The sequence below is a fragment of the Prionailurus viverrinus genome, chromosome B2 (genome assembly GCF_022837055.1).
Source record: "Prionailurus viverrinus isolate Anna chromosome B2, UM_Priviv_1.0, whole genome shotgun sequence".
Taxonomy (NCBI): Eukaryota; Metazoa; Chordata; class Mammalia; order Carnivora; family Felidae; genus Prionailurus; species Prionailurus viverrinus.
In genome coordinates this window covers 91,931,104-91,945,517 of record NC_062565.1, presented here as the reverse complement: position 1 = coordinate 91,945,517, position 14,414 = coordinate 91,931,104, and the positions used below count along the sequence as shown (strand labels likewise).

The following is a 14,414-nucleotide window of genomic DNA, read 5'->3' as shown; positions in this document are numbered from 1 at the left end:
GATAGTAGGGTTGACAGTGTTTGATGACTGTTGGGTGTGAAAAGAGGGGTAAGGAAATGGAGATAGCAGTTGGTATTCAAAGTTTGTATTTCCAAAATACTAATCTCCCTATAGTAATTCAAATGATGTAGCCAAGCAACACAATCATTATTGATTTGTGTTTTAAATTAATATTATCAATGAATATATGTTATACATCAACATAAGGAAACAAATGGTACTTTTAAGCTACTGGATAAAGACAGGTCCATTAGTACTAACGAGTATAGGCATGATGGCAGCATTGGGAAAAAAATGTCTTGGACACAGCTGTTTAAACTGACCTGGAGGTATTTCTACTTGATTTCATTGTCTTGAATTGAGATTGCTGCAAATTCAATATATCAATAAAAACTACAGCCATCATCAGCTCTGATGGGTTCAAAAAAGTGAATTCCTGCCCTTTGGTAACTGTGTGTGGAAAAGGCAGATGTCTGGGCAGAAGACTGGGAGCTGTGTCATCTGATCAGCAGTAAAGAACAGTGGTAATATCCACTTAGGGGACGTCCATACTCCTATGGAAACATGTAAATAATCAGCAAAGAATGCACAATAGAGAAAGGTTTTTATAGTAAAGGCTCATGTCTGGGGAGAAGTCTAGCACACTGACTGGACGGCAGTGTGTGGACATTGGGGGAAGTGTGAGAAAGGTGACATGAATTAAAAACAAACAAAAAACTCTAATGTGTGAAGGGTCGGACTTCCTTTTCCACATCCTCCTTGAAGAGATTGGGCTTGGATATACTGTGTGACTTGGTTTCTTGGTTGGGTTTGTAACAAATGAAGATAAAAATTTTACTGAGCTAATAGCATTAATATCTTTATTATGATGACCCCAAACTATAGAAGAAACCACAACAGGATAAATGGTCTTGTATTCAATAATCATTTAGCAGATAAACACTTGACCCAAGGGTCAGTTAAGGTGCTAACTCAACCAGAAAAATTCTTATGAATCCAATTCATTGTTTCCATTTATAGCTCAACATGAAGGAAGAATTTGAAAGTCTAAGCACTATGATCTTACATACTGACAAATGACTGTGATACTGATAATAATAGGTCTTGCTCCAAGTACTAGGGACTTTGCTGATAATCTCATTTCTTTATGGTACCATAGGGAGAAAAAAAGAACAAGAGATATATAAACACTGCGATCTCATGAATTGACTGAAGGGAATGTTGCCAACACCACAATGCCAGGCTATAATTCTTTTCTTTTCTAACTAGACTCCTCTTAATTTCCTGACTTCATTCATGGTGGGAATAGCCTATTAATTTCTTTTTCTAAACATTTAATAAATGAGAAAATGCTTACAATATGATCTTTAATGAAAAAGAAAAATAATACTCATGCAAGGCATAAGAATACCATTTTTATGCAGACCTTATACTGGTTTTATTTGTATAATAATCATGCACTATTAAAATTAAGAATTAATTTTATATACCTAAAATATTTTACTTATTATATTTTATACTACTATATAATGGTATATAATGAGATTTTTAAAGATATTATCATTTTTCAAAGGGGAATTTTTAAAAAGTAATCAATCTGCATCCATTTTGGAAGACATCTTTATTTTAACGGCAAACTTCATGTCTACTTCCAAAATAGTTTCTGTTCCATGCTCTATGTATAAATATAATAAAATAAATAACTGGTCTACATTTTTAGATAAGAAATATTATTCAGAAAGCACTCACACAAGTAAATTTATCTTCAGCTCACTCATTTAAAAAATGTTTTCATTTTTAAATCTCAAGTGTTCTGGTGAAAACTTTGTAGTTTGAAGAAACTAAAAATATATAAATGATGGGGCAATCATTTCTAATATGTGAGCATTTTTGATTCTGTCTTATTTAGTATGCCACCTGGAAATGACTATAGCAAAGGTAAAAGTGTTGGCATCGAATATTTGTCTAAAGACTTCAAAATCCGTGGTCTGTATACAATGTGCAGAGTTTTCAATTAAATAGGCTAATTTTCTCATTTTCTTGCCAGTGCATTTTCATTCTATCACTTATCCACTTTACCAAATCACCTGCCAATTCAGAAGAACAGAATTGAGGAGGCATGGACTCATGGCTAGAAACAAACAAACAAACAAATAAACAAACAAAAAACCCAGACCTGTATTCCTCCTAACACCCTTTTTGTTCCATCTTCTGAAGGTTAGTTCTCTCCAAGAGACCTTGCCTTACTGGATGACAAGAAATTAATACATATTCCTTTGTATTTATCTGTCTTTCAAGAGTCTCAATAAGTTACTTACAAGTTAGTACTTTGTTTCAGGGGATGGCATGTGGAGTCATATAGGAAATCATACAGAAATATAGAGAATACCTAAGTAAAACTGGGTAATTTTTCTGATTCTGATATATAGCAGAACACTAATCCTTGGGCATATTAGTAGAAGTCAGAGTTAAATGTTAAGTAAAGTCTTAAAATTGCCATAATATCATTGATTTTTCCTAAAAATCATTCAAAAATGACTTTGAGTAACAATAAGATATCCATCGTGAAGTTAAAGATTGACAAAGTTAGCTAAAAACCATATGTGGGAAAAAATATGTACATGATTAAAATGACAATTAAAAATATAGGTCATATTTTAGTTTAAAAAATAACATTGTCTTGTTAAGTTCCAAAAGTTCAATTCAACATCTTCAAACTGAGAATAAAGCATAATATTTGTAATTTTTTTAGGTTGTATTTTATTTTTAATCTGGATATACTTTAGAGAAAAAAATATATTCATTTTAAAGTTATTTAGATATTTTCCTCCCAATAAAGTTTCTCAAATATATCTTAGGTTAATACCAAAATATTAGAATAAGTCAACTATTTCCATTTTTATGTAAAAGAGTGATATTCCCCTTATATTATTTCTTTAAAAGTTATTATGAATATGAGATATTTTCAAATTCTACGAGGTTGTTTTTCTCAAAAAAACAAAAATCTTCTTTTAAGGAAAAAATAATCAAATTTTTACCTTTATTTTGCTACAACGTTAAAAACACCTTGAACCCCTATTGAAGCAATTAATGGAAAGTTATAATCATAATAGAAAAATTCCACCCATCAGGATAGAGAATGTTATGCTTATAAAATTTCCATTTAGGCTGACACTTAATGAAAGCAGGTTGTAATGACTTAGGAAATGTACAGATTGCCACGGTGTTTAGCGGTTTCCTAAATTGTAGCAATTATTTGGTCTACAGAAAACAGATTTAATGAAAATGTATCAGACATTTATAATTTGTTTAAATAGAATAGTATAAAAGTAGGATAGTATAAATCTACCTGGTTTTATAAGGTAGCCAGTACTTATAGTTGGCTATTGAGCACTTGAAATGTCACTGGTCTGAATTAATATGTATGGTGTCAGATACACAACAATTTTCAAAGACTTAGTAGCAAAAAGAAAATGAAAAACATCTGCCATAATTTTTATACTGATTACCTGTTCAAATAATAGTATTTTTTAATACAATCAGTTAAATGACATAAATTAATAACATTGATTTTTACTTGGGTTTTTTTTTTTGTGTTTTTTTTAACATAGCTATCAGAAAATGTTAAATTATATTTGTGCCTTGCCTTAGATTTTCACTGACAGCAGTGGTATAAATAGCTAAACTTCTAGAAGAATGTACCCTTCTTTACAGTTTATGTATAAATCCAGTTTCTAGGTGTAATCAAGGACTTGAAAATGATAAGTGTGATTATTGGTTGGTCTTGAGCCATAAAGAGTGAATAACTCAAAGGATATTTTTTGTGTGATGTAGGTCATCTATATGATATCAGAAACCAACAGGATGAAGAATAATCATGTATGGGTAGTTAAGATCAAAGGATAACTATTAGGTTAACATCTTCTTCTCAGTCTCCAATTTATCCTATACATGGCATCCATTAATCTTAGAGATATCTCTACATTGCAGGTATTCTAACTATAGTTGTAATGTCTTTTTAGACACTTGTATATATGTACAAATTTACCATATAAAATTAATTTAGAAAATCATAATAGAATTATTTGCAATAGTAGCTCGGATATCATGCCTTTGATGTCAAACAATTAAACCCAAGTTTGTATGCAGAAGATTTAAAGATTTATACAATATCACTTAAAACACACAAACTGATCTTTAAGTGGGAATTCATACCGTCATAAATCCATCCAGCAAACCTGAATCGGGTTTCGGAGGTGCCTGCAACCGTTCCATTGACCACTTTTCAATGATGGAGGAGACTTGTGTATTTTCTGTATTTAATATTCTGAACCCTGTCATGTTAACACCACTGTATCGGTAGGGCTCTACATCAAGAGCAAAGAGGTCCTGAAAGACAAATTTCTTTGTGTTATTGTCAACAGAGTATATTCACAAACATGTATAATTAAAATAGTCAATTATTTTTACTTCCCTTAGGATAGCTAACATGATTGTTTCTCAAATGATGTTAACCATCACAAATCACCGAGATTCAAATAGGTTATTTTCATGCTTTGTCAATGCAAATGTATATATTCTAGATAAATATGTATGTATATATCATATTCTAATTCCACCAGTGAAACAACAGGCTTTTCTAAAACCTGCATTTAAGATTTGCATAAGCTTCCTTCTCCACGTTAAGGATAGATTGCCCTTAAATATTTTGCATAAACATTTTATTTTTAACTGACTCGATTTTTTTTCTATGCTCTTCTTCCTTGACTGGTGACTGGCACTTTTTTTGTTTTTGTTTTCTGTTTATTTGTTTTTTAAGAAACAGTTCATGATATATGGCTTCTAACAAAAAATATATTAAAGCTGAGAGAAAAAGTTAACAAAACTGGCTTTTTTGGTTGTGGAACCCTGGCAGTTCCTTTGTTTTATACTCTACCCAACAAGTTCACCGTAAGGAACACTTTAGATTTGGCTGCCATTTCCAGATGGTAGTGAATGTTCTGGCTTTGCCATTTCATTTTCCCAGGAGAGAGGGGCCAAAGCATCCAGAAAAGCTGGATGTCACCATAAGAACATGCAGCATGTGGGACCTCTGCCCTCTTTCAAGCTGGCATTAGTTAATCCTTAGATCTTACAGACAATATTGGGAACCAGGGTAAGAGTAATGCCACTGGCCCTATAGGCAGCTTGTCCTGGATGCATACAGCTACACAGGCCACAAAATAGGATTAAAATTTAGTGGAGAGCAGCTGATATTGGTTTGAACTGTGCTCTGTGCTGTGAAAAATATAAGGGATTTTTAGGTTTTTATTTTTCAACATTTGCAATCTAGCCAAGGACACACACACACACACATGCACACACACACACACACACACACACACACACGGGGGCAAAAGAGTAGAAGTGATAAGTGCAAGGAGTCAGAAGCAAGATGGGTAACTTTCCATTTTTATAGTCAAAAATAACTTCATAGAACAGATGGGATCTAAGCTGCCATTAAAGAATGGCCAGGCTCTTGGTAGGCAAAAGGGAAACAGATGTCATTCAAAGTGTCAGTAAAGGCACAAAAATTAGAAAACATAAAACCTATTAAGGAGACTGATCTAGATCAGTTTTTCTATAAAACAGAATTCATGAAGGAAAATAGCAACAACAGAAAATAGGAATGTTAGATTAAAATTACATTAAAAAATGGCCTTCAATTATAGGCTAATGATTTCTATAATCCTAAATGTGCTTTTTCTTTTTTTTTAAATTTATTTTTCCTTATTAAGGGATACTTTTGATTCCTCTAAAATCTTATGATTATGGTGGAACTTAGTTGTAACTGCATTGAAATAAAATTTGCTAATGAGTAAAGCCTTCCAATCCCTCTCCTGCAGCCTATCATTAAGTTTCTTACAGGCTGCAAAAAATAGCCTGGTGGGAAGTAATATAGAGATACAGCACAGTTAACCATAGTATTTGCAAGTAAAATACAAACTACTGTGTGAAGAAGCTCTATTGGAGGAGAGTTGTTTTTATAGGAAGCTATTGTGATGAACTACACTTTAGTAATTTGGTCTGATAGCTTCAAGAGTCCTAAAACCAAGGAGACCAAATTGAAGACTTTTGAGTTAACAGAAAGCATTGGTTAAACTGGTCATTGTGGGAATGGAGACACAAACTAGAGATAGTATGGAGGAAAAAACAGTAGAACTTTGTTGGATTCAGACAATGGAAGCTTTGAAGGCAGTCAGAAGAGGTGTCAATTTAGAGAACAATACATTAAGGTTTAAATTATTTGAGATTATCTTAATGTGACAACAGACTTGTTCTGTAATGTAGCAAAATACAATTCAGGACTCTTACAAATGGACATTGAGATTTCATTTCATCAAAGGTAATAATTGAAGTTCTTACATGCATACTAGTTCTGAAGAAAATAATTAAAGAGGAAAAAGGAAAATAGGATAAAGTCTCAAACTTGGAGATACTCTCAAATTTTGGTGATAGGCAATAAAGGAGCATAGAATATGCCACCCCCAAATATGCCACTTTGCATGTGGATTACTGTGGTCTGAAGGCAACCAAGACCCAGTAGATTCAGGAAAACTTTTATGTCTGTTTTAACTATCTTAAAGAATTTACATAGTGGTTCTGTACCAGGAAAAAAAAAAAAAAGAAAAAAAAAACTATTAATAGAGATAACTTTTTTATCTGAAAGATCTATCTGTATAGCAGGGTAAACTTCTAATTACCAAGTATCTGCTCTTTCTATCAGTCTGTGAATTACCTTCCTCCCATTTGAAGCCCCAGGCTCTCATCCCATTCCTTAGTTCAATTACCTGACCTGACCTTGAGTCTCATATCTTTGGGGCTCCTGATGTATGAAATTAAATTTGTTTTTTTTCTCCTGTTAATCTGTTTTATGTCAATTTAATTATTAGACCAGGCAAAGAACCTAGAAGGGAAGGAGGACACATTTTCCACCCCTACAGCAGGAAAGAATTAGTGACAGAGACAGTCATTTCACAGAGGAAGGAAAATCAGGATAACATATTAATAAAGATATAGAACCAAGAGTAAGTAGATTTGATAAAAGAGTGAGGTCAGAGTTTCATGCATAGTAAGGAAGAACTGTGTGGTGGGTGTGTAAAAACAAAATATGAAGGTAACATTCAATTTGATAATTGCAAATTAAATCATATTGACTTTAAAAAATCCAACTAAAAATAGGCATAAACAGGACCGAAAATTTAATCTACTAAAAGGTGTTTCAATAAATCTGGTTTTTGTAAAGTAAATAGAACTGAGATAACAACATAAAAATTTGTGCTTTTCTAAAATACTGATTTCTTAAAAATTAATTTTGAAATCTATAATGTTCTAGAAGTCCTCTAAAGCAATATATAAATAAGATATAATATTTTGAATTGATATCTGAAATAAAATTATTTCAAAATCATCAGCTTCCCACCAAGAATTATTTGTTCCCAGTGATGATTCATTCCTCCTGTGTTTTATCAAAAAAAAAATAAGCTACAAAAATGCCAGTCATTACTGCTCACTCAAAAACCCATTTTCCATCCTGAAAAGTTGTAGCAATAAAATTTACAGCATTATCTTTATGCTTTAATAAATTACTTACCAGAGTGGTAAAGATATAATGATAGTATTCTGTCATCATTCCCATAGCTAATGCCTACGAAGTAAAAAATAAAAATATTAATATTGAAGGTATACATCATATGAAATATGTCAATAGGAGAACAAAATAGTAGGGTACAATGAAGAATTAGGCTATAATATTCAGATTACATTAAAACTGGATCAACCTAAATCTTTTCTCCATAGTTAAGGAAGATTAGTGGTTACTGAAGGAATTTCCGAACCAGTTCTCTCCATAGAAAGTTATTAGCTAAAAGTTTGCAATTGTAAAGCTTATGGCTTTACATATTAAAGGAGACATTAAATTTGAAACAAACCTGAAATTAGCACATTTTAGTTCATTATATTTGTAATGTCTCCACTACAAATATCCTAAGGAGGAACACAATTTTATTTTGATGAACACTATTACTCAATTAGGAAAAAAATTGTGGCAAAGGCAATGCCAATATGATTTTTAAAGTACTTTGGAGACTTTCCTTAGCATTAATGAAGCAACTGTAAATCACCACTATTCTTCAAAAAGTACAGATTAAAAAAATGTTTTTTTTTTCTTTTACTAACAGACCAGTTGCAAATTACTATTTCATTTCATACTTCTATGGTCCTTGTCAATTTTATTTATTTATTTATTTATTTAGCATTTATTTATTTTTGAGAAACAGAGTGAGACAAAGTGTGAGCGGGGGAGGGTCAGAGAGCAAAGGAGACACAGAATCTGAAGCAGGCTCCAGGCTCCGAGCAAGCGGTCAGCACAGAGCCTGATGCGGGGCTCAAACCCAGGAGCTATGAGATCATGAACCGAAGTCAGATGCTCAACTGACTGAGCCACCCAGGTGCCCCAGTCCTTGTCAATTTTAGATTATCAATCTTAAAATAAGGATTTTGGGTTAGAACTTTCAGACATGTCAATTTCTCCTTTGAAAAGGAGAACACTTTTTGAAATAGCTGTTTATCAATGAACAGTAGTTGGTGAATGTAATTGAAAAATGATGCATTTTTGAGTTGAATGAAGAGCTTTTAGAAACAAGTATCCTCAGGTGCATGTAATACTTTCCATAAAATACTAACGGCACATATTCATTTGCTGAGTAGCTGTCTCAGTTACACCCTGGGTATTCTATGCTTATAGATAGGTGTTAACTAGTTAGTTAAAATGAAATTTGTATATTAGAAGTAAGCTATTCAGTTAAGAAAGAATAGATTTTGTGAAAATTTTGGAACATACAAAATACACTTTTTTAAAAGGGAGAAACATTTGTTAATGAAAGGTGGCATCAAAAACTGAGCAAAGGAAAGGACTTTAGATATGTGATATTGTGATTTATAATAAGAATACATATTTGGTCATCATTTGTGAACTCCCCCCTGCTCAACCACACACACATAATGGAACTAGGTGTACAATACTTAGGAACCAAATTATCAAATAATATTTCCTGAATGAATAAAGACTGTATGAACCAATAATGCTCTGATGAAGTGTGAATCTTAATGAAAGTAAGAGAAAATGTATCTTACTAAAGGTTTATAAGATCATCTTTGTAGAAGGTATTCACTATTCCTGATGGATATGCACAAAAGATTTCTCAACTCCAGAACTATATAATGACAGCTCAACATTATCCTTGTCTATAGTTTTTACTTATCAACTCAACAGGTACAGAAAAATGGATAAAGATAATTGAAAGAAACAGTGCTTCAGATGTACAACTATAAATAGCATATAATGCCCAAAATGTGTTAGGCACTCTTCTAAGGACATTGCACATTTTAATCAATTTAAGTCTTGTAGAGGCTGAAAGCAAGCAGACTCAAGATGGGCCACTTTGGCGTGAAGATTATTTTGAGCTGAAGGCAAATGAAACCCTGCAGACACAAGAGAAACTTTTGCCCCTTCTTTAACAACATAGAAAAATCTAAATTGGGACTCTTTCCTAGAATAAGGGTTATTATCAGAGATAAATATTATATGAGTGATAGACAAACATCTAATTATCAAACATCTGCTCTTCTTACTGCCCTGTGAATTGCATCCTTTTCCTCAAAAGTCCCCCTTCTCCTTAGTTCAGCATAATCTATATATCTCATTTTGTCCAACTTATTTTGGAATTGCCACGTCTGTGTGGATTCACTGTATTAAATTTGCTTCTCTCCTGTTAATCTCTCTTATGTCAATTTGATTCTTAGTCCAGCTAGAAGGACCCCTGAAGGGGGAGAAATTCTTGCTTCCTGATAGCCTCATTAAAAACCTTATGAGGTAGGTCCTATTATTATACTTATTTTATAAGTGAGGAAAGTACAAAATAATAACAATGAATAAATTGGCCAAAAAAACTGAGATAGTGAGTAAACATGAATTGTAGGTCTCTAATTCTTGGATTTTGGATACAAGGCATTTTATAAAATGGTATATTTTATGTTCCCAAAGAATGTAGATCCATTGTAGGATCTATGTAATCTAAACTTTTTGCCTGTTTTCACCTTGATATTTTGAAAACCTCATCTCAAGCCAGTATTGAAAATTGTGTTTTGTAGGTAGGGATGGAAGGGATTAAGGAGATGATGGTGGGGAGAGTGGTTTGCTTCGGACATGGGTGTTCTGAACCAGCCACATCTTCCTTTATCACTGTGAGAAGAAATCTGTAGGGGATGACTGAGGACTGTTTATGCCTTTCATTGACCTTCCTTCAGCCTTTGATTCTGAAAATAAGAATCAATTATGGACTATGATGTGTGATCTAAATAGAGAAGGTTAGTTATTTTTGATTGAGTACCTACACTGTAACATTAACCAAAAAAAAAAAAAAAGACAACAGGGTATCTTTCTTGAAAGATAAGTTAATAATTTCCAGTGGAATTAAAAAAAGAACTTTATGAGGCCACTTTTAGACAACAGGCTTGAGGAATGGAAACTTGATCAAGGCAAAGGGGCTCACAGCGACCACCCGGCTGATACAGATAGGCTTTTCAGGCAATCCGCCTCAACATATCCACAGTCTCTAACTAACCAACAGGCTACTTACAACTAGGCACAGGTTCCAAAAAGGAAAATTCCAGGTAGCCATACCTCCTCACCTTCCCTCTTTACAGACAGCCCCCACCTATTTCCTCTTGCCAGACAGCCTCTCCTTTGCTGTCCTGCCTCCCACTTCCTCGTGGTATATTTAATAAACTTCTATCTCTTTTGTTCTGCTTCAGGTGAATTCTTTTCACTGCCTGCACCACTGGCTTCCACCCATGGCCCCACATTTGGAGCCCCCATTCAATCGGGAGAGATACCTACCACATTTAGACACCACAAACTTGTTCTGGATGTTTTTTAAATTATAACACTTACGTCTTGCCAATGTTTTTTTCTCTTTTTTCATTATTTTTTCAATGTTTATTTATTTTTGAGAGAGAGAAAGAGGAAGAGAGAACAAGCCGGGAGGGACAGGGAGAGGTGAGGTGGGGGGAAACAGAAGATCTGAAGTGGGCTCCACACTGACAGCAGAGAGAGAGATGTAGGGTTTGAACTCATGAACTGTGAGATCATGACCCGAGCTGAGGTCAGATGCTCAACCAACTAAACCACCCAGGCACCCTTGCCACTATTTTTGAATGAACTGGATGGACCGTTCAAACCACATTAATAAGAATAAAATTAATATCTCTTTATGTACAAATAAATGAGAGTGGCCACAATAGAAAAATTGGTTGTACTGTATTATCCTTCCTGGAAAGAAATGCCACGGATTTTCCAAAATCAAAATATTAGAAATCCCCAACATTTAACTAGAGTAGTGCTAACAATGCCATTTGACAAATTAACACTTCTAGGCATATAATATGCAATCGGTTTATCCTTCAGGTTGTATCCAGAAGTTACATCACTCAAAGTTAACAATTGAAGAAGTGGGCTTTAGACATATTTCTTAAAATTTAATTTAATTTTACTTCTTGATGCCGTGGAAGTTTATTTGCATCTGCTTTCACATTTTTCCAGCCTAAAATTTTTCACAGTCTCTAATCTAGACTTTCAAGGTCTTGATTAATACTTTTTCTCTGTAATAGAATGACCTTGTGAGGCTTAAATGCAGATCATCTTCGCCCTGCCATGGGGGATTCTCTGTGACAAATTTGGGTGGAGATGGAATCTTTTGTTATTAAGGCATGTATGCCAAGTACTGCACTCAAATAGCCAGCTTCAAGCTTCAGTCCCTTTTAAAGCATTCAGGGAAGAAAACTTCAAGTTCACTTTTGCCCAATATTTAAGAAAGGCTCACTTAGTTAAAATAAATAAAACAATGAAACAAATAGGGCTAACTTGATAAACCTATCCATATTTCTGGATACTCCTATTAGTGGTTCTTCGATTAAGCCACACAAGGACAGCCCAGCCCATCTATGCCTGCTCTCCAACTCCTATACCATTTCTTTGTACTTCTGTCTTTAACCAATGTTGAGAAATCTCCAAAAAATTTTATAAATCATGAAATAGAGTCCTATTAAATGTGTTGCTTCATTTATAAGGAAGCTATTTGCTTTCTTCTTGAATTCATTTCTAGAATAACTGATATCCAAATGTGGAACAAATACTCTCCAGGACAAGGTAAGGAAAAAACAAACATCATACATGTGGTCTGTTAGTGTTACAGATTCTGAACATACACATTCTGTGTAGTAATGTTACTCTGATTTCATTTTAAGTCTCATATAATCATTTTACCTGTGCTGTGACTTTTCTACTAATCTTGCAAAGATTCTACTAATCTTGCTAAAATTATGTAACCTTTTCTGCTATATATATTTTAAATATTATCTTAATTCTGTTTTTATTTTACAAACAGAGCAGGTTACATATAAGAAACCAATTATAATGGATATATCAAATAGAAGGCAGAATGGCAATTCTATTATTAAAGTTGATAGCAAAATAAGTCAGTTAGTTACTCTAGAGACAAGACAACTGATCATTTATGTACTTGCTGGAAGCCTAGAGAAAGCCGACCAAAGCACTGTCACTGACAAATCGTAAAATACTACTCACTCTGGGCATAAAGGAAAGGTCTCCTTTCCAAGCCTGTAATTCTAAATGTGATCAAGAATTGTCTTTGGTATTACATGAAAAACAAATTCCTACTCTGCATTTCACTGATTATTCACTACCAAAAACAAAACAAAACAAAAAACAACAACAAGCAAAGACACACCCAAATCTCATATGCTTTACTACCCAAATATAACACTAGAGCAATTTTCCAAATCCAATTAAATATTTTATTGCAGTGAAACCAACATTCATATTGGAAGATTGGACAACCATCTGCTTAATAAACTAACCATGTTATAACAGGCATTTACAATTGATAGTTATATTTTATGGGATATAATTTGACATCTGAATCTGCATAACTCTCCAATAGTGACATTTTATCTTATACATGAGAGGTTTCAGGACAGTTGACTAATCCCAAGCCACTGTGATATCAGCCAGTGTCTTTACAAGAGCTTAAAAAACAAAGTACAAAGACTTGAATCCAAATCTAGACTTTACTACATAGTAAATATATGGGTTCATACCAGCCATTTAATGCCCAACATCAGTCTCTTTTCTCATCTGTAATATAGGGGAGAATAATAATTGCTGTTTTCCAGTATACTGTTAGGTTGGAATAGTACAAAAGTAACACTAAAAGGTTTTACTGCTATAAATTATTTCGTTTGATTGATTTTAGTATTAACTTTTGAGTTAGCAATGCTTTATTCTGGAATGAATACTTAACATCACTAGGCGAGATATTAATCCCTCTATCAGTTCCTTGCTGGTGGGCGCTGAGAAAGTTATTCAATCTTTCCAAGACTCAGTTTCTTCATCTGTGAGGTGGAGATAGTCTCTACTTCATGTGGTCATTGTGCTGATTAAATAAGTGATGTGCAAGGGATCTCCTAGAAGATGCCAGCTAAATAGCAAATCTTTTTTTCTCTTTTTTCAACTGGTTGATTTTAACGGTTGAGCTGCTCAATCATTGACTGTCAATTTATTCCTTCCTTTCAGTACAAACAAATATCTATCATAATAACCAGCATTCACATTAACAAACAGCATTGTAGCCATTTGAAAAAACCTCAGAACTTCAAACAATGTGTTTTAAAGATCATCAGTATTTACATTACTTTTTCTTAAAGACAATTAATTAAAAGCAAATGTCAGATTTTTCTATCAGAAAATTACATCAAGGTGACTTCTATGGCTCATTTTAACTATGTGACAATAACACTTTGCTTAAAAAAAAAAAGGCCATGCTTTAAATGCAAATTCAATAAAGAAACCAAGAATTTAAGTAAATTAAAGATTACCTGTTTCAAAATGCCTGCTGCCATTTCATGGCTACAGTCAAAGATTACATGGAACTCTTTGCCTCTTTTCATTTCCTTTAGTAAGGGTTTTGCATCCTTTGTATCGGCAGGTAGTTGACGGATTTTAAGCCGAAGATTGTACCGTGATGGAGCTTTGATGAGCTCCTGCAAACGAATGAGACCTTTAATGAAAAAGGGGGGAAAAAGAAGATTAGAGAAAAAACAGAGTAGGTCATAAAATCACAGAACATACTCACTACAATGCCTGATTTCCTTGACCATGTATATGTGCATTCATGGTGGGACCACTGAAATTCCTACTTCCTAACTCCAGATCCCATTAGTTTTGTTAGAATGATCATTTTTCAAATTCTTTAAGGTATTTTTCAAATTACGAAAGATATACATAAGTCGATGAA

At 33.4% G+C, this 14,414-nt stretch overlaps 1 protein-coding gene across 1 annotated transcript in view; it reads right to left on the bottom strand.

Moving 5' to 3' along the window:
* The window catches only part of GRIK2 (glutamate ionotropic receptor kainate type subunit 2), a 652,272-nt gene that overhangs the window by 356,894 nt on the left and 280,964 nt on the right, over nucleotides 1-14,414 (bottom strand). Inside the window, exons 4-6 of the mRNA XM_047859025.1 lie at nucleotides 13,996-14,177; nucleotides 7,634-7,687; nucleotides 4,216-4,389 (exon numbers count right to left, since the gene is read on the bottom strand). Coding sequence (XP_047714981.1) covers nucleotides 4,216-4,389; nucleotides 7,634-7,687; nucleotides 13,996-14,177 — 410 coding nt within the window. The remainder of the gene's footprint in view (nucleotides 1-4,215; nucleotides 4,390-7,633; nucleotides 7,688-13,995; nucleotides 14,178-14,414) is intronic.